The sequence below is a fragment of the Gorilla gorilla genome, chromosome 2, assembly GCF_029281585.2.
Source record: "Gorilla gorilla gorilla isolate KB3781 chromosome 2, NHGRI_mGorGor1-v2.1_pri, whole genome shotgun sequence".
NCBI lineage: Eukaryota > Metazoa > Chordata > Mammalia > Primates > Hominidae > Gorilla > Gorilla gorilla.
This window is the reverse complement of record NC_086017.1, coordinates 194,276,380-194,302,930: the sequence shown is the minus strand read 5'-3', so window position 1 is coordinate 194,302,930 and position 26,551 is coordinate 194,276,380. Positions and strand designations below refer to the sequence as shown.

Below are 26,551 nucleotides of genomic sequence, written 5' to 3'. Positions count from 1 at the left end.
GCCCTTCTTTAGTTAAATGAGGGAGAAAAAAGAAAGCATTTTACCACCATGTGGTTTAAAATCAATTTCCTGCTATTCATTTGTGTAGAACTAATGGGGCAGAATTAACATGAGGGCAAATGTCTCACATTGAGAAGTACAGGAGCACCCCCTTATCCACTGTTTCACTTTCCAGGTTTTAGTTACTCTTAGTCAACTGCTGTCCAAATATCAAATGGAAAAATTACAGAAATAAACAATCGATGAGTTTTAAATGATATGCCATTCTGAGTAGTGCAGTGAAATCTGGCGCCTTCCGCTGTGTCTTGCTTGGGACACAAATTATCCCCTTGTCCAGGGTGTCCCTGCTGTCTGTGCTCCCCACCCCACCAGCCTTAGTCACTTATAGCCGTCTTGGTGATTAAATCGACTGTTAGGATCACAGTGTTTGTGTTCAAGTGACTCTTATTTTACTTAATAATGGCCCCAAGGCCAAGCACGGTGGCTCACGCCTATAATCCCAGCACTTTGGGAGGCCGAGGCGGGTGGATCACCTGAGGTCAGGAGTTCAAGACCAGCCTGGCCAAGATGGTGAAACCTTGTCTCTACTAAAAATACAAAAATTAGCCGGGCGTGGTGGTGTGCACCTGTAATTCTAGCTACTCCGGAGTTTGAGGCAGAGAATTGCTTGAACCTGGGAGGCAGAGGTTGCAGTGAGTGAGATGGTGCCACTGCACTCCAGCCTGGCCGACAGAGTGAGACTCTGTCTGAAAAAATAAATAAATAAATAAAAGACTCACGCCTGTAATCCCGCCACTTTGGGAGGCTGAGGCAGGCGGATCACGAGGTCAGGAGATTGAGATCACCCTGGCTAACACGGTGAAACCCCATCTCTACTAAAAATACAAAAAATATATATATATATTAGCCGGGCGTGGTGGTGGGCGCCTGTAGTCCCAGCTACTTGGGAGGCTGAGGCAGGAGAATGGCGTCAACCTGGGAGGCGGAGCTTGCAGTGAGCCGAGATCGCGCCACTGCACTCCAGCCTGGGCGACAAAGCGAGACTCCGTCTCAAAAAAATAAATAAAATAAATAAATAAATAAATAAATAAACAGTGGCCCCAAAGCACAGTCGTGATGCTGGAAATTCAGATATGCCAAAGAGAAGCCGTCAAATGCTTCCTTTAAGTAAAAAGGTGAAAGTTGATTTAACAAGAAAGAAAAAAAATCACACACCGAGGTTGCTAAGATCTATGGTAAGAAGGAATCATCTGTCCATGACATTGTGAAGAAGGAGAAAGAAATTTGTACTCATTTTGCTGTCGCATCTCAAACTGCCAAAGTTACGGCAGCAGCACTAAGATGAAAAAGGCGTTAAACCGGTGGTGGTGGAAGGCGAATAGAAACATACTCCCACTGATGGCAGTCAAGTTCGGCACTCTCTGTGGTTTCGGGCATCCACTGGGGATCTTGGAAGTAGCCCCTGAGGATAAAGGGGGACTACTGTACCTGTCATTATAAATGTGTCCAAATCCAAGGAATGTACAACAGCCAGAGTGAACCATGATGTGAGCTACAGACTTTGGGTGAATATGATATATTCAGTGTATACGTTCATCCATTGTAACAAATGTGCCTCTCTGGTGGGGGGTGGTGATAGTCGGGGAGGCCATGCATGTGTGAGCACAGGGGATATGTGGGAAATCTTTGTACATTCCTCTCAGTTTTTCTGTGAACCTAAAACTGCTCTAAAAAAATAAAGTCAGCCGGGTGCGGTGGCTCACGCCTGTAATCCCAGCACTTTGGGAGGCTGAGGTGGGCGGATCACCTGATGTCAGGAGTTGAAGACTAGCCAGGCCAACATGATGAAACTAAAAATACAAAAAATTAGCCGGGCATGGTGGTACACACCTGTAATCCCAGCTACTCGGGAGGCTGAGGCAGGAGAATTGCTTGAACCCAGGAGGCAGAGATTGTGGTGAGTCAAGATCGCGCCATTGCACTCCAGCCTGGGCAACAAGGGCGAAACTCCTTCTCAAAAAAATAAACAAAATAAAATAAAGCCTTCTTAAAAAGTTTTTAAAATAAACCACATATACAGTATTACAGTAGAGAGTATTGACAGCCTGCCCAGACCCTCTTTATAGGCTGTTGGCCCCATGTCTCTGCTGCTGTGAGGTTAGCTGACAATGGCTCACCGTTGTGCCCTTCAGACAGTTGCCCTCAGCTGCCCAGGGTCGTCCAGCCAGGAAATGCCTGTGAGGTTATGTCCTCCCCTAAGGGTGGCTTATGGCCCACCAATGGCTTACTGATTCAAGGTACAGAAGCCAGTCCTTCTGTCTCAAGATGGTAACCTGTGGTGCCATCCATGCTCCAGTACTGCCCAGGGGATCAGGCTGATGCTAGACTTCTGCTAAGCCCACGTCTGTGCCTGGCTTCTTCCCTGCCCTAGCTTCGGCCCTCACTGTCTTCCAGGTTTCAACTGAAAGCCATTTGTCAATAACACATTTGCATAGTCTGCTTCTGGGGAACCTGACTAAAGACCGTTAGTAGCAGGAGAGGTCCCAGAATGGATGGGATTCTGGTGTTGGCTCACTGCAGGCCAAATGACCACGAGGACCTCATTATTGGTGTTAAGTGGAGTGTTGAGAGTCCTGGTACCTGGCCTGCTGTAGCAGTTCAATTGCTCAGACCTTCACCTGTGGTGACCTGGGATCAGATACAGGTGGATGGGGACATGCCAGCTGGTGCAATGTCTCTAGCATTTGAGAGCTTTGAGGAAAATATTATCTATCAGGAAGGTAGAGTTGGGAGGCTTTTGCTAAGAGCCTCCCGTTGATGCACTGAAGAGAGAAAGTAACAGGGTCAGACTAATTATCAATTTAAAACACAGGATCAGAATCGGGGCCTCCCTGCCAACATTTAGCCTTTCATCTCCTACAGCAGAGGCAGACTGGGCTGGTAAAAGTGGCAGAATTTAAGAGAAGGAAGAATTCTCAGCCTAGGCGAGTCTGCCATCTGGTCATTTTGGACTCCTAGTGCCAGTAGATGAGCAAGAAAAGTTAGATCCTTAGAGGGAAGATAAGGGAACCAAAAACTGGGAATGAGGATGTCTGGGTAAATGCCCTTGACCTCCTGGGCTGGCAGCAGTGGCCTACTCCGCCTTGTACTACAAAGTACAGCCAACTGTAGCAGCAGGCGGCAGCCGTAGATTTAGTTAAGTAGGATTCTTGCTGTGTTCCCTAGTGGAAGTGTCTCCCTCAGGTGCTGTCCCTTGAGGAGTACCTCCTTCTGATGACCACGACCCATTTCTCCTTCCAGTATGGTAACTGCTCTCTTTGCCTGCTGGTCTCCTGGCATGAGGACAAAGAGATAGGATTCCTCATGCCAGTAGGGCTAGGGCCTGGCTGGGGGAAGGGAAGAAGGTGAGATTCACTTAAGACTGTTCCCAGTCCCCTAAGACTATGCGGAAGCCTCAGATGAGGCATACAAGGCAATGTTTGCCCTTTTCAAGATCTGTCCCCACCTCCCTTCCTGAACCCTTTCAGAATAATAACTAGGATCAAATGACAACATGACCTGACTGGAGAAGGGGCACACAGGCCTGTGGGGGTTAACTCAAAATGTGAGAGTCTTTGAACTGTGCTTTAATGCCCACTAAAGAAGGTGCATAGCAGAAGTCCAGTTAGTCCACTTCCTCTTAGGCACCCCAGTGCCTGCACCACAGGCTCGGAAATGGAGAAGCCTTGGTAGCAGAATTGAACCCAGCAGTGCTCAGCCCCAGCAGTGAGGGCCCCATGTCTTCAAGACTGCTCTAGCTGCTACCACTTTTAAATGTCCGACGTGCCAGCAGAGGGCAGTGCTGAGCCCCCAGTTTGGTACTGTCCCTTGAGAAGACAAGTTGATTTTACCAGACCCCTTCAGGTTAGAAAGTACAGTGTGTGATCAATCATAAGCGTTGCTTTTTTTTTTTTTTTTTTTTTTTTGAGATAGAGTTTCACTCTTGTCGCTCAGGCTGGAGTGCAACGGCACCATCAGGGATCACTGCAACCTCCACCTCCTGGGTGAAAGTGATTCTCCTGCCTCAGCCTTCTGAGTAGCTGGGATTACAGGCTCATGCCACACCCAGCTAATTTTTGAATTTTTAGTAGAGGAGACAGGGTTTCACCATGTTGACCAGGCTGGTCTTGAACTCCTGACCTCTAGTGATCCATCCCCCTCTGCCTCCCAGAGTGCTGGGATCACAGGCATGAGCCAGTGCGCCAGACTGTATAACACTGCTTTGATCAGGGGACTCAGTATGGCAAAAGAGAATCAGCCATAGACGTGATCACAGGACAGAGTCTTACCACTGCATTCAGAAGCTGGTGCCTGACAGAGTAGTGGGACAGCCTCTTGAGAGTGAGGTGGGGCAGCAGTTTGGACATGGCACTGCGGGGATGGAGTGCTGTCCCTCAGGATGCAGCATACAACTGAACCAATGGCTGTATTATGGTGAAGTGCCCCCAAGAGGCAGAGTATATGAATCTGGGAGCCAAGAAGTCAAATGAGTTGTGACCTTGCCCATCATGACTCTAGTGATGAACACGGGGACATTGTTTTCTCCCCACGTCTCCAACTTTAACCTCAGTGGGTCTCGACAAGGGAGATGCTTCCACTAGGGAACACAGCAAGAATCCTACTTAACTCAATCTGTGGCTGCCACCTGCTGCTGCAGTTGGTCCTTGGCTGTGCTTTGTCATCATTCCCTCCTACTCATTCTAGACATCCCTCTCCCCATCAGGCACTTCTACTGGTGGCATGTATAGTGGGGGTCCTAGACTCTTATCAGGCTATGGTTCTTGGACTTGGCCATCATAGTTACAGCTGGGCATGGGAGTATTGCGAGATGTCCTAGTGGATCACCTGAGCATCAGACATGTCCCTCTCGGCCTCTGTTAAACAGCAGCCCTACCTCCTCACCACGACTAGGACTCGTTTCTCCTTCCACTATGGTAACTGCTCTCTTTGCCTGCTGGTCTGTTGACATGAGGAGAAAGGGAAAGGATTCCACGTGCCAGCTGGGATGGGGTCTGGGTAGGGGAAGGGAAGAAGGTAAGATTCAGTAAGGACCTACACAATTTCCAGATGGGACAGTCAGCAGACAGGTGGGTGTGCTGTTTTGAGTGCTGTTGGTTAACCAGCCTCTCTCTGGCAGCTTACAGTAAAAATAAAGGGCTGGGTGCGGTGGCTCACGCCTGTAATCACAGCACTTTGGGAGGCCGAGGCGGGAGGATCAGGAGGTCAAGAGATTGAGACCATCTTGGCCAACATGGTGAAACCCCGTCTCTACTAAAAATACAAAAATTGGCTGGGCGTGGTGGCGCGTGCCTGTCGTCCCAGCTACTCGGGAGGCTGAGGCAGGAGAATCACTTGGACTCAGGAAGCGGAGGTTGCAGTGAGCCGAGATGATGCCACTGCACTCCAGCCTGGAAACAGAGCAAGACTCCATCCAAAAATAAAAAAATAAAAAAATAATTAAAAAAAATAAAGGTTATAAGCTAAGACTGTTTTACTGACTTGGATGGTGCTGAAAATTTTTAATTCTGAATTCACTTTGCCCCTGATTTGCAAAGTCCTGGCCATGTGAAAGACATAAAAATGAGAATAACTGTTGTACCTCAGAGCTAACAGAGGAAGAACCTGTCTGCTAGCCTTACTATAGGTCCCTCGTCGGGTACCTCAGGGTCTCCGAGGGGGCCTAGGAGCTATCCAGTATAGCACGTCATGGTTGTTTCTTTGCCAATTTTTGTGGCATTTCCTTTTGGGCCTAGATAATTTAGTTACTTTCATTATCATTTTTTTTGTGTGTTATTCAAACTTATTGGGGCACTCTAGTATTTCAATGAAGAAAATAAGTTCTAGCAAACAGCCCTCTCTGGAGAGATGGTGGGTTATTTTACATATCTGACCAATTGCTTTTAACTATTTTAAGTTTCCTTTTCTGATTATTAAAGGAATACACATGTAGAATGTCAGAAATTTAGAAAATACAGGAAAGTACAAATAAAAATACAAATCCAACATAACCAGATATAATCACCATTAATATCTTCTTGCAGACGTTGTCTATAGAAATGCATGATTTGGTCAGTTGTGGTGGCTCATGCCTGTAATCCCAACACTTTGGGAAGCCAAAGCAGGATGATCACTTGATATCCAGGAGTTTGAGACCAGCCTGGGCAATATCGCAAGACCCCATCTCTACAGAAACTTTTGAGATGGAGTTTCACTCTTGTTGCCCAGGCTGGAGTGCAATGGCACGACCTTGGCTCACTGCAACCTCCACCTCCCAGGTTCAATTGATTCTCCTGCTTCAGTCTCCCGAGTAGCTGGGATTACAGGTGCCCACCACCACACCTCGCTAATTTTTGCGTTTTTAGTAGAGACGGCAGTTTCACCATTGTGGCCAGGCTGGTCTCAAACTCCTGACCTCAGGTGATCCGCTTGCCTCGGCCTCCTAAAGTGCTGAGATTTACAGGCATGAGCCACTGCACTGGACCTACAAAAAATTTTTTTAAAAAATTAGCTGGGCATGGTGGTGGGTGTCTGTAATCCTAGCTATTTGGCAAGCCAAGGTGAAAGGATTGCTTGAGCTCAGGAGGTTGAGGCTGCCGTAAGCCATGATTGTACCACCGCACCTCTCCTGGGCAAGAGTAAGGCCCCATTGCAAAACAAAGATATGCATGATTTTTTTTTTAAATGGAGCCATACTAAAATTGGGGTGACCTTATATTTTAATCTTATTGGAAATTTTCCATTAAAATTCTGATGAAATGGGCAAGGCTTTGACTGAACCAAACTAGACGTATTGGCTTGCCCTTCCCTCCTGCCACTCATCTTTGGGCTTATTCCAATCCAGAACATTTGAGGGCAGCTGGTGGCTGAGCTGGGAGGTAAAGCTAGGTTATAAAGTTTCTATGACCCACCGCCCCTCCCTCCCCCAAGCTTCCAGCAGCTCTGAAAGTCTAAGACAGCCAGCTCAGACTGCCTTAGGAGCTGGCAGGGACTTTGACAACAGAAATGCACAGGAAAAAAAAAAAAATGTGCCCTGAGAATGTCAACATGTGGAATCTGAAAGCAATTAATTAGATATTCTCAAGAATGATTCACTTCCTCTTGGCCAAAGATAGGCTTGCAAATGAAATAGACGTTTCAGCTATAGACCAGCCTAAGATATCCACGTTTATACTCTGGGCCACCAAGCAAAATATTGTAACCGGGCCTAGTACCCCTGGAAACATTTTGGAACTCTCTCCTGTTGGGAGCTCTGGAGAGCTACTGGGATGGATCAGACAGAATGTGACCCCATGTATTAAATCCTAGAAGACAGAGAGGGGAAATTGGTTAGCAGCACACACAACACAATGATGAAGGGCTCAAACTCAGGTCTCAAAGACCCAGCCTCAAGTGCAGCTCCATCTCTTTGGATGGATTCTATAGCCTGTCTGTGCTTAAGTTCTTTTTATCATTCATATTACAAAATGGAGATAATACTGTACAGTCTTGCCATGAGGATTAAATGAGATGAAGCCCTTAGGCTAGCGCCTAGATCTCTGAAAGCATGGAATTGTTAGCAGTTAGTTACCCCCTGGTTCTTCCAAGTGAAAGGAAGGAAAGCCCAGGGGGGTTAGGCATTGCTTTTAAGCAGCTCATCACCTCCCACCCCCAAGTGAAAATGATATCCTTTAGTTCATGTGATAGAGATGGTCCTTAAAAAGTTGTGCATAATTGGCCAAGCGCGGTGCCTCACGCCTGTAATCCCAGCACTTTGGGAGGCCAAGATGGGCGGATCGTGTGGTCAGGAGATCGAGACCATCCTGGCCAACATGGTGAAACCCTGTCTCTACTTATATTACAAAAAAATTAGCTGGGCATGGTGGCACGCGCCTGTAGTCCCCAGCTACTCAGGAGGCTGAGGCAGGAGAATCACTTGAACCCGGGAGGCGGAGGTTGCAGTGAGCCGAGATCGTGCCACTGCACTCCAGCCTGGCAATAGAGCGAGACTCCGTCTCAAAAAAAAAAAAAAAAGAAAAGAAAAAGAAAAAGAAAAAAAAAGTTGTGCGTTGAGAAAAATCTAGTTTGAAAGACAATAAAAATAGAATTTGCCCATTTAATATCTATGGAATGAGAGCTACCGCTGAACCAGCAGGATCTACAATGGTCTCTTTGTGCCATCCACTGGACAGTAAGGGAAACACCATGATTTTGTCTTCAAAGTCTATAATTTACCAAAAATATGTATGCTGGTGAGAATAATTTCAGCTCATTACTAGGTTCACTTGTTAATAAATTTCATTCCATTTGTTTAAGCAAAATAAAAAAGCTCAGAATTCTAAGCACTAAATGTGAACACTAGATTTCCTAAACCATTCAGCTTATCCGATGTGCACCAGAAAGATTGTCGACTAAGGGTTTCGAAAGAGAATACTCTCACCGGTCCTTATCTGCAGGAATTCTCATCGCCCATCTTTCCCATTCTTGTCCTTCTCCACCAATACTCTTTATGCTTATCTGATACATAGACTGAGAGTGCCCCAGAGACTCAGGGTGTATCTGCCCCAACACACCACTAGATCTTGGCTGGGACAAAAGTCGTTCCATTCATTTTCCAAGAATACAACTATCACTTAGAATTTTGCTATAATCAGCTGGGCATGGTGGCTCACGCCTGTAATCTCACACTTTGGGAGGCTGAGGCAGGTGGATCACCTGAGATCAAGAGTTCGAGACCAGCCTGACCAATATGGTGAAACCCTGTCTCTACTAAAAATACAAAAATTAGCCAGGCATAGTGGCATGTGCCTGTAGTCCCAGCTACTCAGGAGGCTGAGACAGGAGAATTGCTTGAACCCGGGAGACGGAGGTTGCAGTGAGCCAAGATCACACCACTGCACTCCAGCCTGGGCAACAGAGCGAGACCCCTGTCTCAAAAACAAACAAACAAAAAAACAAAACAAAACAAAACAGTTTTGCTATAATCAGATTGAATATTTGTCAAGAACCTGCGTGTTTGGCATGGTTTTTCTGACGGGTGTGTGTGTGTGTGTGTGTGTGTGTGTGTTTGCTCTGTTTCTTTTTAAAGCCATTTATTATCCTTATAATATGTTTCTTTCCCTGAGTGTTTATGAGGATGAGACAATGGCAGACAAACCTCCCCGAAATGTAAGTAATAATAGCACACCTGGAGTGCCCAGAGCTGTTTTGAGACCCTCTCTTTAGTATTATTGTAATTGCTACGCACAATAATCATAACAGGTACTATTTGTTGAATTCCTATGATATACCAGGCATTTTTCTTTATCAGAAGATTTGCTAATCCTCATACCAAGACTGCAAAATCGATGTTATTATCTCCATTTTAGAGATAAGGAAGCTGATGCTCAAGAGGTTAAGTGATGTATCCAAGATCACACAGCTAGTGAGTGACAGAGTGAGAATCAGGTCTGACTGCCCTCGGGTCTGACTGACTCCAGAGCACCTTCTCCTGCCATGGGGCAATGGGCCTCTCAGTTGTTCCCTCACATGCCTGTGACTGGCCAGATCCTGAGTCTGAGATTTTGGGGTCCCCTCAGTGCTGCCAGCTCCTTAGTGCCTAAGACTCCTAGGGCCTCAGAGCCCATGACCAGTGAATCCAGCAGGGGATTAAATATGCAGATGATGTAAGACAGCAAAAGTCAGCCCAGGAGCTGGGCACGATGGCTCACACCTGTAATCCCAGCACTGTGGGAGGCCGAGGTGGGCAGATCAGCTGAGCTCAGGAGTTCAAGACCAGCCTGGCCAACATGGTAAAACCCCATCTCTACCAAAAAATACAAAAATTAGCTGGGTGTGGTGGCATGTGCCTGTGGTCCCAGCTACTCAGGAGGCTGATGTGGGAGGATCAGTTCAACCCAGGAAGTCAAGGCTGCAGTGAGCCGTGATCACACAACTGCACTCCAACCTGGGTGACAAGCCAGACTCTGTCTCCAAAATAAATAAATAAAAGCCCAGGGCTGGGACTGGAAGGCCTGGGTGAGGAAGGGAACATGATCTCTAGGAGTCAGGACACCCCGGTCCTGGCCCTGACTCAGCTCCCACAGGGCCTTCAGCCAGTCCCCACAAGGCACACAGCCTGGTGGTCAATTACCATCCCTGGCGGGGCACCCTGTGAGCCGCACTTTCCTCCGCAGAGAACCAGGGGCTTTGCCTGCAGGATGCTCTCTAAGGTTTTCTGGTTCTGAGAATTCTGAGTTTCTTCCAGGAGCCCTGGGGGATACCTGGTGAATAGGTTACTGTCTCTGCTGGCAGGAACCTGGGGCCTGGGGGGAGACAGGCGAGGGCACACCCAGAGCAGCTGCAGTTTGTCTCAGGAGAGACGTGTCGCCCAAGGGCCTGGATGAGACTCCCCCACCTCCGCAGCACCCCTCCTGCTTTGTCTCCTAGGATAGAACAAAGCACGATAGGATGAGGTGGGACAGATGAGGACTTCACACACTCCAAGGGTAAATATTGTTCCGTCCGCTTGTGTTTGAATTGTATAAATGTATTTCTGCGTGTATGCTGTGTTAGGGGGTAAAATTTGCATCTCCCTGAGGTTGCACTCTAAGGTGTATGGAAAACCTGGCTCTAGACTAAACCAGGCCACCCGTGGTGCTCCAGGCATCCCCACCCTCACCTGTGGCACCCGGAGCTCCTGCTGTCACTGGCCCAGGTGGGTCCTGTGTCTTTCTCTGCGTTGTCAGGGCCTGTGCTGACAGTCCCCCACAGGGAGGTGGAACCTGGGGTTGACGGCACTGGGAGGATCCTTCCTCTTTCCACGTTCAGGCAAATCCTCGCCTGGAGGCAGGGAATGGGCTAGAGGAAACAGTTGACTGTTTCAGATGACCCTGAAACAGTTGAGTCCAGGGTCTGAGAGCCCCTCTGTGCCCAGCGCTGTGCCCCCTTCCCTTCCCCGCTTCCCTGCAGGGCCCGCGAGAGCAGGGAAAGCAGCTGCCAGCTCCAGGCAGTCATTTTACCCCAGGTGCCACTTACCCTGCAGAGGGGCTGGAACCAACTAATCATTTTACCTGGAGGTACCACTTACCCTGCGGAGGGGCTAGAGCTTGTCAGGTTTTTCAGTTCCTGTGTCGCCTCCCAGCCCTGCCCACCCCAGGCTGTGGCTGCCTATGGCTGACGAAGGCTCCTGAGCCAGGCCAACCCCCAGCCTCCCAGTGGGTGGCCCTGTGGTCCCTAGCAGCCCTGGCATCATCCGGGGCACAGAGGCCATGGACCCTGGAGACACAGCCCTTCCTATTCATGCAGGGGATGGTCAAGGGCATGGCTCCCTCTGTCCCTCTATCCCTCCATCACAGAACTTTCAGCAAGACAATCATTCTTCCATTCTCACTGCTTGCTCCTGGCATAAGGGGACCCCAGGGCTGGATGACTTCTCTAAAGAGGAGTCTTGGGTTTCCTTAGATGCTCCCAAGTCCCGTCTGGAGGATGAAGGCAGGGGGCACATCCCTGAGGCAGTTTCTCCTCTGCCCTCCACCCCTTGCCCCTCCCACCTCCTGGGACTAGGAACTCAACCAGGACTTGCTTCAACCTGAGAGGAGGGTGTCCAGCCCCCTCGGAGCCTGCCAGAGTCAGGCAGGATTTCAGAGGGGCCTCCAGGGAGGTGCTGCCCAGCTGCCCCCCGCCCCCATGTTACTCACACAGCCCCCACTGATCTGCTCTGGGGAGGGCCTGGGGCCCAGAACGTGGCTTGTTGGGGGCTTGGGGCAGTAGCCCAGGAGACGCCACTTGTGCTGCCTGCTCACCCAGATAACTGCAGCTCCCTCCACTGCCGCCTACCGCCCTCCGGCCATGCCTCTGCCCAGAACGCCCTCCCTCTCCAGTCCTGTCGGCCCCTCAAGTCCTGCCCGCCCCTCGAGTCCTGCCCAAACCTCCCTGAATTCTCGCCTGAGCAGACACTCTCCTAGCACGGCTCCTGCCGCGTAGACTACTCAGCTGACCCTCAGTCTGGGGCTGTCCTGTGTTGGGACCTTTCTGCAGATGCTCTGCTCCCTACCCTGGCTTGTGAGCCGTGTGGGGCAGAGACTCCATCTCACTCAGAGCGAGGGTAAAGAGCAGGAGTGCTAGAGAAGCCAGCTGCCCTGCCACAGGCCAAGAGGACTTGGCCAAGTGACCATTGCTGTCTGTTTCCCCAACTGTAAAGGGGGCTGAGACCCTTACAGGATTGTGAGGCTTAAACTTTGACAAATGCCTAACATACCACCAGGCACAGGGCAGTTGTTCAGTATTTGGCAGTGGCTGCTGTTCCCCACAGTGTCCAACACCGCCCCAGGGATGTAACATGTGCGCCATAGACAAGACTGATGGATTAATTAATCAGTTCACTGCAGAGAGAGGCAGGATGGATGCACTTGCTTGTTCCTCTGATTTTCCCTTATGGGGAGCAGTGACACTTGGCAGAGGCTGCCAGGGAGATGGGAAATGGACATTAATTAGGGGAGAGAAAAGGAGGCAAGGAGGGGAGGGTGAGAAAGAGACAGGGGAGGAGGAAGGGAAGGAGGCATGGTTAGAAGACTGGCAAACACAAAAAACAATGACTGTTTTCTTGGAGGAACGGGGAGGTAGGGCCATGAACAGCATGTGGACGCGTCTTCTCGGTGAATTACGGCATCTCGGCGCTGGAAAAGCAGCCTGGAGATCACAGACCCCCTCACAGCCCAGCGCAGTGCAGGCCCTTGGAGAGCAGGAGTTAGAGATGGGGAGGACCGTGCCTGCAACAGGCACTGCCTGCTACACCCTGCCATGGGCAGAGGGGGTGTCCTCCCACCCCACAGAGGCCCCATCCTTCCCTTTCTTTCCCTAAGGCTGCTCCAGCAGGGAGTTTAGCTCCATGGACACCTTTGAAGACTGTGAAGGTGCAGAAGACATGGAAAAGGAGAGCAGCGCTCTGAGTGTAATTACTTCCCTTTTGTTTCTTTCATCTTCTTCCCTCCTTCCTATTCATCAGCTCCTCCTGCCTCCTGTCCCTAGCCTCCATCCCTCTCCTCCTCCTCAGGATTCTCACCCATAAGGACCTGGTTAAGCCAGGGAGCCGAGGTCACCAGACCGTCAAACTGGCTCTGACCCTGCTAGCCCGGCATGTCCCCACGTGGCTGTCTCCTTGGCGGTGCGCTGGTGTCCGGTCATAACTGGGGCTCCTGCTGGGAGCCCCGTGGCCCAGGTGGGAGGGCTGGGGTGGGCCTCAGCCTGCCAGCGGGAGTCACCACCTTGCCCGGCCTGGCCACAGCCTCCAGCAATAACTCTGAGGGTGCACCCGTCCCCTCCCTTCCAGCTCGCGGGCCTTTTCCAGTCGGACGACAGTCACGAAACCTGTTCCTCCAAATCTGCTTTCCTGGAGAGGGGAGAAAGCAGCCAGGGAGAAAAAGAAGAACGCGATGAGGAGGAAACGTGAGTGTGAGCGAGGAAAGACTAAGCGCCTCTTTGGGCCACGGCGTCTCTGACTTTCTTCTCGGAATTGCAGGGCGACCCGCAGCACCGAGGAGGAGCGCGCTGGGGCGTCCACGGGCCGGCTGGCTCCTGCGGGGGCGACGGCTGGTTTCCAGGCGAGGGCGCTGCGCCCGAGGACCTCCGCCCAGGAGAGCTGACCTCCCTGCGGACGCCCCCGCTCCTCGGCTCCAGAGCGCCCGCATTCCCGGGAGAGGCGGTGTGGGGGCCCGGGCCCTGCCCAGCTACGCAGAAAGCAGCCGGAGCCTCGGCGGCGGCAGAAAGGGGACAACCAGGGCCTCCTCCCAGGAGCCCGAGGGGTGCCCTGGGTGCGCGCCTAGCTCCGCACGGGGGACCTCGGAGCTGCTCTAAGGCGCCTGCAGAGGCGAGCAGAGCCCGCAGCCCACGCCTTCTCAACCGCGCACTTCGACGTTCGGAGCCGGGCAATTCTTTGCTGTGTGGGCTTCTCTGTGCTCCCACGGTAGGATGTTTAGCAGCATCCCTGGCCTCTACCCACTAGGTGCCAGGAATGCGCCACCCCATCCTCCACCCCACCCCCAAATTGTGACAATCAAAGATGCCTGCAGACACGCCCACATTTCTCCAGGGCGGGGTGGGAATCGGTTGAGAGCCGCTTAGCCCGAGCCTTGGAGGAGCCGGAGCCGCTCAAACCCGGCGGGGGCCGCAGACTGGGAGCTCCCGGTCCGCCTCCCAGAATCCCTGCGAGCGTTCATGGGGTGTTCGTGTTAGTGCCAAGATTGCTTCGTTGTAGAGAGAGTTCGTTCCAAGTTACTTTCTGAGGTATTTTATGTATCGATTTATTAGTTTTTAAATGAGTTTTGTTAGTTTCGGTTGTATTTTATTTTTAGTTTTATTAGTTGATTTTCATTTCTTTGTAGCTTTCTAGTTATTTAATTTTATAGTTTCACTTACTGGTTTATAGTTACTTTATTTTCAAAGTTATTTAGTTGTTCATTTTCATTTATTTATATGTAGTTGTTTTGTTTTAGGAGTTATAGATGTTCAAATTAATTTGCTTGGAAATTATTTATTTATTTATTTATTTTTTGAGACAGAGTCTCGCTCTATCGCCCAGGCTTGAGTGCAGTGGCGCGATCTCGGCTCACTGCAAACCGCCACCCCGGTTCACGCCATTCTCCTGCCTCAGCCTCCTGAGTAGCTGGGACTACAGGCGCCCGCCACCACGCCCGGCTAATTTTTTATTTGTATTTTTAGTAGAGACGGGGTTTCACCGTGTTAGCCAGGATGGTCGATCTCCTGACCTCGTGATCCCCCTGCCTCGGCCTCCCAAAGTGCTGGGATTACAGGCGTGAGCCACCGTGCCCAGCCGGAATTTATTTTTAATTATCTTTACAATTATTATCTGAGTTATTTACCTTCATAGTTATTTCACTTTATCTTATTGGAGTTTTTGAGTTATTTATTTTTACAGTAACTTATTTGACTATTAAAAACTCACTGGAAGTTCAGGAACTACTGTCAAGTTATTTATTTTGAGAGTGAAATGTTTTAATGAAGGGTTTCCCCTAGTTATCTGGTTTTCGAGTTGCTTATGTTCACAGGTATTTATTTTCAGTTATTTTATATTTGAGTTGTTTATTTTTATGTTCTTTTTTCAAGTTTTTAGTTTTTTCATTTTCAGCATTACTTCATATTTGAACGTTATATTTTCTGAATTTTTAAAGAGTTTTTGAGATATTTAGTTTTTGAGCTATTTTCAGAGTCATTTATTCTGTTATTTCTTTTCAGCTTTGTATTTGCCATTCAAATTTTTTTTCTGTTCTTTATTTAATTTTCAGATTTTTTTTTCTTTTTTTTTTTTTTTGAGATGGAGTTTTGTTCTTGTCACCCAGGCTGGAGTGAAGTGCCGCAATCTTGGCTCACTGCAACCTCCGCCTCCCGGGTTCAAGCAATTCTCCTACCTCAGCCTCCCAAGTAGTTGGGATTACAGGCACCTGCCACCATGCCCGGCTAATTTGTTGTTGTTGTTGTTGTTGTTGTTGAGACGGAGTCTCTCTCTGTCATCCAGGCTGGAGTGCAGTGGTGCAATCTCGGCTCACTGCAAGCTCCACCTCCCGGGTTCACGCCATTCTCCTGTCTCAGCCTCCCGAATAGCTGGGACTACAGGCGTCTGCCACCACGCCCGGCTAATTTTGTTTTGTATTTTTTTTTTTTTTTTTTTTTTTTAGTAAAGATGAGGTTTCACCATGTTAGCCAAGATGGTCTGGATCTCCTGACTGGGTTTCGCCATGTTTGCCAGGCTGGTCTCCAACTCCTGACCTCAGGTGATCCATTCGCGTTGGCCTCCCAAAGTGCTGGGATTACAGGTGTGAGCCACCGCACCCGGCCCTCAGAATTATTTAGAGTTAGAATTCTTAGTCTACTAGTCAAGTTTCAATCAAGAGACACTGTATCAGTTATTTCAAGAGAGAATTTAATATAAATAATTGTTATCCAGCTAGTAGAGATTTAAAAAAAAGTAGTGATAATAAGATATCATGAAGATTTTGACTGCAAGCTCCCAGCCCAAGGACTCATACAACAAAGAAAAGAGGTTGAAAATATCAAAACTCAGAAATATGAAGGTGGCCCTAGGGCTGGGGGTTAGTCCTCTGAGGAGGAGGCACTATCAATGGTACACGTGGCCCAAGGGCTCAGAGCTCAAGGTCCAGGAGCTGGACGCAGAATTCTGGAGAGGGGACATGGCCAGCCCGTGCTGCTGTCTCTGAATGGGCATCATCAGGCTGGTTATAGGAGTGCTAGGAAAATGGCAAGCTGGAACCAACTCCCGCTACTGGAACCAGCTGTCACTCTCAGGGTGGAGACAGGATGCTGACAGTAGGGGTGGGGTGGGGTGCACACAGGAAGGAGCCCGTGGTGGCCCTGCACCCCAGAGCTGGGAAGGGTGGACTGGAAGCTTAATTACCAGCACACTCAGCTTTAGAGTTACATAGAGTTATGTTAGGATTCCGTTAGTTTTGGAATTGTCAGGGGTGATTTGATTTCACATTTTCATGGGATATGGGATTGGGATGAGTCTTCAGTCTCCTGGTTTGTTTCTGGAATAGAGTGGGCCACACCTCCGAGGAGTCTCCCCCAGGGGACTCAAGACAATCACTTTAGAATTCAAGAAAACAAAAATAATGTGTCTCACTTTGTTCATAAATAAGCCCTTTGACAACGTGGCCAAAAAGGGGCAGAGCCTAAGGGACAGACTCTTAGAAAGATGCCCTTGGTACAGGGTCCAGCAGAGTATTCCTCTCAAATTCTTTAGAACTTTACGCTGTTTTGTGGGGCCGCCTCTCCTATGCCCTTTCCTAACAACACAGTGTCTTTCTTGATAGAGTGTGTTTCAAATTTGTAGACTGTTTGCACAATAAAATAAAGTTCCTCCCAAATCAAGAATCTGTAATCTTAGGTTCTTCTACCTGCATTATTCTTCAGCCCACATTGTTCCATTTGACCATCAGAATGTTTACATATGTATGTATGTCTGGATGGATGGAAGGGTGGATGGATGGATGGATGGATGGATACACTTATTTTATTCAACACCTATTTCCTGAGCATTCTCCTGCCCTGAGGATGGTTCTGGCACCAGGTAGAGACCAGGGAGGTATGAAGATGAGTGAGGCTCTCATTCCAGTGGGGGAGACAGATGTGGAAAAATAATCACAACACAATGTGGCAAATTCTCTGGGAGCATAAAACACCATCACTGACTCTTCCTGATACAGTCAGGAAGGGGTGACATTAGAACTGGGTCTTACTGGCAAGTGTTCTTCTCCTGGTGGAGAAGGAGAAGGGCATCCTGGCAGAGGGAATAGCATGAGCTCAGGTACAGGGGCACGGAGGAGCTGTGCATGGCAGGTAAGATGAGTTGATGGGGGCTGCTGGGTCACAGGGTTCAGAAAGGCACTAAGCTTAAGAGCTGGCCCTGGTGCTTGACAGATCCTGCTTCATTTGGTCCTGCAGCAAGTCTGCAAGATAGTAGGCAGCAACCTCAGGAGCCCCATGCTTCTCCTGACCTTACTTTTCCAAACACAGTTTACATTTCTGGATATCTTAAGCTCCTTCTGGGTTTTATCCATCTTCCACTTTTCACTTGTCCATCAGAGGAGAGTTGCCCCCTCCTCTCCTTCACCTTTTGATTCCTGCTGCTTAAACATCTGTAGGGATGGAGGAGGGTTGAGACCAGAAAGCTGTGAAGCGCAGACTTCCTCTGACAAGGGAGGTGGAGGAGAGCAGGGCAGAGACCTACTTGTGTGAATGGCATGCAGAAGTTCTGCAGACCAGCACAGTGGGGAATGGGCTCTGGACATCACCAGCTGTGACTGCCTCCAGCTGCATTCAGCAACCATGGAAAGGTCGTGGGGATGCCTTTCCAAAAGTGGGAGGCTGCTTTAGATCCAACCCAGGCTTATGAATGCAACAGATTGGGATTTTTTAAAGCACATAGAGCCCTTTGCGGCATTAACAGCAATAAACATGCCTCCCAAGTCAAAAGAAAATATAGTCCTAAGACTATACTTTCAGGGATCATTTCTATAGTTCGTTACTAGAGAAGTTTCTCTGAACGTGTAGAGCACTGATGCAGCCAAAAGACACATGAAAAAATGCTCACCATCACTGGCCATCAGAGAAATGCAAATCAAAACCACAATGAGATACCATCTCACACCAGTTAGTATGGCGATCATTAAAAAGTCAGGAAACAACAGGTGCTGGAGAGGATGTGGAGAAATAGGAACACTTTTACACTGTTGGTGGGACTGTAAACTAGTTCAACCATTGTGGAAGTCAGTGTGGAGATTCCTCAGGGATCTAGAACTAGAAATACCATTTGACCCAGCAATCCCATTACTGAGTATATACCCAAAGGACTATAAATCATGCTGCTATAAAGACACATGCACACGTATGTTTATTGAGGCACTATTCGCAATAGCAAAGACTTGGAACCAACCCAAATGTCCATCAATGATAGACTGGATTAAGAAAATGTGGCACATATACAGCATGGAATACTATGCAGCCATAAAAAATGGTCAGTTCGTGTCCTTTGTACGGACATGGATGAAATTGGAAATCATCATTCTCAGTAAACTATCGCAAGAACAAAAAACCAAACACCGCATATTCTCACTCATAGGTAGGAATTGAACAATGAGAACACATGGACACAGGAAGGGGAACATCCCATTCTGGGGACTGTTGTGGGGTGGGGGAAGGGGGGAGGGATAGCATTAGGAGATATACCTAATGCTAAATGTCGAGTTAATGGGTGCAGCACACCAGCATGGCACATGTATACATATGTAACTAACCTGCACATTGTGCACATGTACCCTAAAACTTAAAGTATAATAATAATAAAATTAAATTTAAAAAAAGAAAATATAGTCCTACACAATCTGTTAGAATGGTGGTGTATTTTTACGCTTTTTATAATACACATCTATGCATTCAGTCTTGACGTGTGTGTGTGTGTGTGTGTTTCTCAGTCAACTTCTCTGCTTACAGTGTCTATCACAATATATCCATTTCCCTATGAGAATCCATTTCTCTGTGAGAACAGGTAAGAACTTCAGATGGTCTCACATCTTAGCTGAACAGAAGAGTCTGTTGGGTTCTGACCACTTGCCTCAGGAAACACATCACTTGTATCCTCTCAAACATTTGACTGTTGAATAGCCAGCCACTCACTATGGAAACACCCCCCAAAGCATTCTCAATCCTTTGGATCTCGGCCCTTTTCTGGATCTATGAGGATGTCCATACTTAATAATTCTAGCAGGATGCAAATTGGCCAAACCTCACAAGCCTCATAGGAAGACCCTGTTTGCAAATGTCTTGCCACAGGTGGGTGACCAGGGGAGTCATTCCAATACCAGTCATTGCTGGAGGTTCCTGGGGTATTGTCCTCCAGTGATCCAGGATGGTCCAATATGACCTTTCACTCCAGCCTCCTTGTCAAAGCCCCAAGCTGCTGCTCTGCTTGCTGGTGTCGTCTGGGAAAAAGCTACCCTTTGGGGCTCAGAGACTCAGACTCCCCACTGAGCCCATGGTGGGCTGCAGGGTGGGACAGGAATCATGGGATAATTCTCATAAAATTGTGCCAGGTACACCGTCTGTTCCCAGCGGACACGACATTCCCTATTCTACACCTGGACACACTGCTCATTCAGGAAATAGTTGTGCATTTTTAGACTTCTTAAAAACAGGGGAAAAAAGAGTGGCTTTTCTGTGAGTGACATTTGTGTCACCTTGTTTAAGTATAAATGGAAAAGAATCCAAAACCACCAGATAAAATCCCTCAGACTTAGAAGTTGTTCAGATCCTCCATGGCTATATGATGTTGCCTGTTGTCCACCAGAGGAACTTAGATTTCAAAATACTGCTGACAATTGGGAATGCTGTGACCTCAGATTAAAGTGCCCTGGCTGAAGCATTAGAACTAAAAGCAGACCAGGATCTGTAAAATCTGATGGGAGTCTGAGTTCGTGTTAAACATCAGCCATGCATTATGAAATATTAGAAAAGTTAGAGACCCTCTAAACCAGCCTTCCCAGAGTATACTTTGCAGAATATGCAGAAGAGTGTAAGAGCTTTTTTTTTTTTTTTTGAATGAAGTCTCGCTGTGTTGCCAGGCTGGAGTGCAGTGGCATGATCTTGGCTCACTGCAACCTCTGCCTCCTGGGTTCAAGTGATTCTTCTGCTTCAGCCTCCCCGGTAGCTGGGATTACAGGCATGTAAGGAAGCATCCTTCCTGGCATAGACCTGGGGGTGAGGAATATCAGTTGCTACAAGAAAGACACAAAACCATGCTTAGATGCTATTGGCCCATCTCTCCTACAAAGGCCTTAAAAGCCTGGAGGAAGGGTAACAAATACTGACGCTCCTAGGGGGCTGGTAAATCCAACACAGCTGGAGAAAAAGGAACAAAAACTTGAAAAACAAAACAACAACAACAAAAACCCCTCTGATTCTGGGGAAGGGGCAGGAATATGTGCTGAGCCCAAAACTACTGCTGCGGGGAGGGACAGAGATGCTTGGTCATACCCTTCAAGACCCAGGGACACAATACCTGCAGGAATCAGAACTGAGAATCACAACCAAGCACCTCACCTCTCAGATCCCACCGCCCCGCTAATAAGCACTGACTAAAAAGTAATGATGGAATACTCCTGGGAGAGCTACAAGTGTATGGAGAGAGAAACTGACAGCAGAGAAGACCTAAAGTTGAAGGTGGAGCAGACATTAGGGAAGACCTTTGGGCAAACAAGCCCATATCCTAAACACAAGGTAAGATTTGAAGTGCCTGGTATAACTAAGGTCACCATAGCAACAAAAATCCCAAGGATCTAAACAAAGGAATAAAGACTGCAAGAAACGGTAATCACATGAGTAAGTATAAAAGCTTTTTTCCCCATATATATTTATATATATTATATATATTTATATATTATATATTTATGTATTATATATTTATATATTATATATTATATATTTATATATTATATATGTATATATTTATATATTATATATATTTATATATTATATATGTATATATTTATATAGTATATATTTATATAGTATATATTTATATATTATATATTTATATATTATATATTTACATATATTTAAATATTATATATTTATATATTATATATATTATATATTTATATATTATATACTTATATATTATATGCATATTTATATATTATGTATATTTAAAGATAATTGTTTAAATTTTAAATAAGAACAATGTGTTATGAAATTTCTAATTTATAAAGAATTAAAATGTGTGACAACACAGCCAGGTGTGGTGACTCACACCTGTAATCGCACTTTGGGAGACCAGAGTGGAAGGATCACGTGAGGTCAGGATTTTGAGACCAACTTGGGTGACATAGTGAGACCTTGTCTCCACAAAAAATTAGCCACACATGGTGCCACACACCTGTGGTCCCAGCTATTTGGGAGGCTGAAAGTATTCTAAGTCGAAAATGCATTAAATTTCCCTAACCTACCAAACATCATGGCATAGTATAGCCTAGCTTAAATGTGCTCAGAACACCTACATTAGCCTACAGTTGGGCAAATCATCTAATACAAAGCTTGTCTTATAATAAAGCATTGAGTGCCTCATGTAATTTATTGAGTATTTTGCTAAAAATGTAAAACAGAATGGCTGTATCAGTTGTTTACCCTTGGGATTGAGTGGCTGACTGGAAGCTGAGGCTTGCTGCCACTGCCCAGAATCGTGAGAGAGTATCTTGTCCCATAGCAGTAGCTTGGGAAAAGATAAAAATTCAAAGTATGCCTTCTACTGAATGCATACAGACTTCACACCATTGTAAAGTTGAAAAGTCGTAAGTTAAACCATCCTAAGTTGATACCATTTGTTCTTGAACCATACTATCAATTGAAGGGGTGGCCTGCCCCTCCACACCTGTGGGTATTTCTAGTCGGGTGGGATGAGAGCCGGAGAAAAGAAATAAGACACAGAGACAAAGTATAAAGAAACAACAGTGAGTCCAGGGGACCGGCACTCAGCACACCAAGGACCTGTACCGGCACCAGCCTCTGAGTTCCCTCAGTTTTTATTGATTATTATTTTCATTATTTCAGCAAAAAGGAATGTAGTAGGACAGCAGGGTGATAATAAGGAGAAGGTCAATAAAAAACATGTGAGCAAAAGAATCTGTATCATAATTAAGTTCAAGGGAAGGTACTATGCCTGGATGTGCACATAGGCCAGATTTATGTTTCTCTCCACCCAAACATCTCAGTGGAGTAAAGAATAACAAGGCAGCATTACTGCAAACATGTCTCACCTCCTGCCACAGGGCAGCTTTTCTCCTATTTCAGAGTTGAACAAGTGTACAATCGGGTTTTACACCAAGACATTCAGTTCCCAGGGGCAGGCAGGAGACAGTGTCCTTCCTCTATCTCAACTGTAAGAGGCTTTCCTCTTTTACTAATCCACCTCAGCACAGACCCTTTACGGGTGTTGGGCTGGGGGACAGTCAGGTCTTTCTCATCCTACGAGGCCATATTTCAGACTATCACATGGGGAGAAACCTTGGACAATACCCGGCTTTCCAGGGCAGAGGTCCCTGCAGCTTTCCGCAGTGCATTGTGCCCCTGGTTTATTGAGACTGGAGAATGGCGATGACTTTGACCAAGTATACTGCTTGTAAACATTTTGTTAACAAGGCACGTCCTGCACAGCCCTAGATCCCTTAAACCTTGATTTTATACAACACATGTTTTTGTGAGCTCCAAGTTGGGTCAAAGTGGCTGGGGCAAAGTGGCTGGGGCAAAGCTACAAATTAACATCTCAGCAAAGCAATTGTTTGAAGTACAGGTCTTTTTCAAAATGGAGTCTCTTATGTCTTCCCTTTCTACATAGACACAGTGACAGTCTGATCTCTCTTTCTTTTCCCTACATCAATTAGTTTAACCTAATTAACATTTATAGGTCACTGAATCCAACAATGAGAGAATACACACATTCTTCTCAAGTGCACACAGAACATTTAACAAGACAGCCCACTATTATGAGTTAAATTGTGTCCCTCCAAAATTCATATGTAGAAGTCTTGATATGGTTTGGCTGTGTCCCCACCCAAATCTCAACTTGAATTGTATCTCCCAGAATTCCCATGTGTTGTGGGAGGGACCCAGGGGGAGGTAATTGAATCATGGGGGCCAGTCTTTCCCATGCTATTCTCGTGATAGTGAATAAGTCTCATGAGATCTGATGGATTTATCAGGGGTTTCCGCTTTTGCTTCTTCCTCATTTTCTCTTGCCACTACCATGTAAGAAGTGCCTTTCACCTCTCACCATGATTCTGAGGCCTCCCCAGCCATGTGGAACTGTAAGTCCAATTAAACCTGTTTTTCTTCCCAGTCTCAGATATGTCTTTATCAGCAGTGTGAAAATGGACTAATACAGTAAATTGCTACCAGTAGAGTGAAACGTTGCTGAAGATACCTGAAAATGTGGAACAACTTTGGAACTGGGTAACAGGCAGAGATTGGAACAGTTTGAAGGGCTCAGAAGAAGACAGGAAAATGTGGGAAAGTTTGGAACTTCCTAGAGACTTGTTGAATGGTTTTGCCCAAAATGCTGATAGTGATATGGACAATAAGATCCAGGCTGAGGTGGTCTCAGATGGAGATGAGGAACTTTTTGGGAACTGGAGCAAAGGTGCCTCTTGTTATGTTTTAGCAAAGAGACTGGCCACATTTTGCCCCTGCCCTAGAGACTTGTGGAACTTTGAACTTGAGAGATTATTTAGGGTATCTGGTGGAAAAAATTTCTAAGTGGCAAAACATTCAAGAGGTGATTTGGATGCTATTAAAGGCGTTCAGTTTTATAAGGGAAGCAGAGCATAAAAGTTTGGAAAATTTGCCACATGACTATGTGACAGAAAAGAAAAACCCATTTTCTGGGGAGAAATTCAAGCTGGTTGCAGAAATTTGCATAAGTAGCAAGAAGCCTAATGTGAATCCCCAAGACCATGGGGAAATGTCTCCAGGCCATGTCAGAGACCTTCACAGCAGCCTCTCCCATCACAGGCTTGGAGGCCCAGGAGGAAAAAGGGGTTTTGTGGGCCGGGCCCAGGGTCCCTGTGTTGTGTGCAGCCTAGTGACTTGGTGCCGTGTGTCCCAGCTGCTCCAGCCATGGCTGAAAGGAGCCAATGCATAGCTTGGGCTATGGTTCAGAGGGTGGAAGCTGTGGGGCCCTCATGGAGAACCTCTTAGGGCAGTGAAGAAGGGAAATGTGGGATCAGAGCCCCCACACAGAGTCCCTATCGGGGCACTGCCTAGTGCAGCTGTGAGAAGAGGGCCTTCGTCCTCCGAACCCCAGAATGGTAGATCCACTGATAGCTTTCACTGGATGCCTGGAAAAACCGCAGAAACTCAACACCAGCCCATGAAAGCAGCCTGGAGGGAGGCTGTACCCTGCAAAGCCACAGGGGTGGAGCTGCCCAAGACCATGGGAACCTTTTGCATTAGCGTGACCTGGATATGAGACCTGGAGTCAAAGGAGGTCATTTTGGAGCTTTAAAATTTGACTCCCTCACTGGATTTCAGACTTGCATGGGCCCTGTAACCCCTTTGTTTTGGCCAATTTCTCCCATTGTAATGGCTTTATTTACCCAATACTTGTACCTCCATTGTATCTAGGCAGTAACTAGCTTGCTTTTGATTGTACAGGCTCATAGGTGGAAGGCCTTGTCTCAGATGAGACTTCGGACTGTGGACTTTTAGGTTAATGCTGAAATGAGTTAAGACTTTGGGGGACTGTTGGAAAGGCATGATTGGTTTTGAAATGTGAGGACATGAGATTTGGAGGGACCAGGGACAGAATGATATGGTTTGGCTGTGTCCCCACTCAAATCTCAATTTGAATTGTATCTCCCAGAATCCCCACATATTGTGGAGTGGGGGGACCCAGGAAGAGGTAATGTATTCATGGGGGCTGGTCTTTCCCGTGCTGTTCTCATGACAGTGAATAAGTCTCATGATATCTGATGGGCTTATCTATCAGGGGTTTCTGCTTTTGCTTCTTCCTCATTTTGTCTTGCCGCCACCATGTAAAAAGTCCCTTTCGCCTCCCACCATGATTCTGAGGCCTCCCCAGCCATGTGGAATTGTCCAATTAAAGCTCTCTTTCTTCCCAGTCTCGGGCATGTCTTTATGAGCAGCATGAAAATGGACTCATACAAGTCTTAACCCCAAATATCTCAGAATGTGACTATATTCGGAGATAGGGTCTTTAAGAGGTAAAACGAGTTCAAAGAGTAGGCACTAATCCTACATGACTAATGTCCTTATAAGAAGAGGAGATTAGGACAGACAGAGGCATGCACAGAGGGATGACCATGTGAAACAAAGGTGTCTACTAGCCAGGGAGAGAGGCCTTAGAAAGAACTAACCCGGGCCGGGCGCGGTGGCTCACGCCTGTAATCTCAGTACTTTGGGAGGCCGAGGCTGGTGGATTACCTGAGGTCAGGAATTTGAGATCAACCTGGCCAACATGGTGAAACCCCGTCTCTACTAAAAATACAAAAATTAGCCAGGTGCAGTGAGAGGCACCTGCAATGCCAGCTACTCGGGAGGCTGAGGCAGGAGAATCACTTGAGCCTGGGAGGCAGAATTTGCAGTAAGCCAAGATTGCACCACTGCATCCCAGCCGGGGTGACAGAAAGAGACTCTGTCTCAAAAAAAAAAAAGAAAAAGAAAAAGAAAAAGTAGAAACCAACCCGGCTGACACTTTGATCTCACATGTCCAGTTTCCAGAATTATAAGAAGGCAAATGTCTGTGGTTTAATTACCCAGTCTGTGGCACTTTGTTATGTCAGTCCTGAAAACTAATGTAACCAACCATAGTCTTGGTCAAAAAACAAATCTCAATACATTTGTAAGATTTAAGTCCATAAATATGTTTTCAACCGCAGTGGAATTAAAAATCAATAAAAGAAAGATATCTGAAAAACTATACGTTTGGAAATGAAATAATGCTATTTTAAATAACCATGAATCAAGGAGATAGCAAAAGGAAATTAGGAAGTATTTCTATCTATATGAAAATGAAAACATATTAAACTTGTGGGATCCAGCTAAAGTAGTAATTAGAGGGAAGTTCATAACAGTAAACCTGTTTATTAGAGACGAAGAAAGATTTTATACCACTGGCCTCAACTTCCATTTTTTTTTTTTCTTTTTTTTTTTTTTGAGACGGAGTCTAGTTCCTGTCACCCTGGCTGGAGTGCAGTGGCATGATCTCAGCTCACTGTAACGTCCACCTCCCGAGTTCAAGCGATTCTCCTGCCTCAGTCTCCCAAGTAGCTGGGATCACAGGTGCCCACCACCACACCCAGCTAATTTTTGTATTTTTAGTAGAGATGGAGTTTCACCATGTTGGCCAGGCTGGTCTTGAACTCCTGACCTCAGGTGATCCTCCCACCTCGGCCTCCTAAAGTGCTGGGATATCCCAGGCAACTTCCATCTTTGAAAACTATTGAAAGAGGAGCAA

At 47.0% G+C, this 26,551-nt stretch overlaps 2 protein-coding genes and 1 pseudogene across 2 annotated transcripts in view; all 3 read left to right on the top strand.

Moving 5' to 3' along the window:
• MCF2L2 (MCF.2 cell line derived transforming sequence-like 2) overlaps positions 1-16,902 on the top strand; it is a 251,590-nt gene extending 234,688 nt beyond the window's left edge. The window contains exons 28-30 of the mRNA XM_004038073.5: positions 12,858-12,946; positions 13,325-13,440; positions 13,514-16,902. Of these exons, the coding sequence (XP_004038121.4) occupies positions 12,858-12,946; positions 13,325-13,440; positions 13,514-13,637 (329 nt within the window). The 3' untranslated portion in view covers positions 13,638-16,902. The remainder of the gene's footprint in view (positions 1-12,857; positions 12,947-13,324; positions 13,441-13,513) is intronic.
• Positions 16,903-18,017: 1,115 nt separating this feature from the next.
• Positions 18,018-18,131, top strand: LOC115934273 (uncharacterized; annotated as a pseudogene).
• A 2,729-nt stretch (positions 18,132-20,860) lies between these two features.
• Positions 20,861-26,551, top strand: part of LAMP3 (lysosomal associated membrane protein 3) — a 49,859-nt gene continuing 44,168 nt past the window's right edge. Inside the window, exon 1 of the mRNA XM_063704415.1 lies at positions 20,861-20,904. Coding sequence (XP_063560485.1) covers positions 20,901-20,904 — 4 coding nt within the window. The 5' untranslated portion in view covers positions 20,861-20,900. The remainder of the gene's footprint in view (positions 20,905-26,551) is intronic.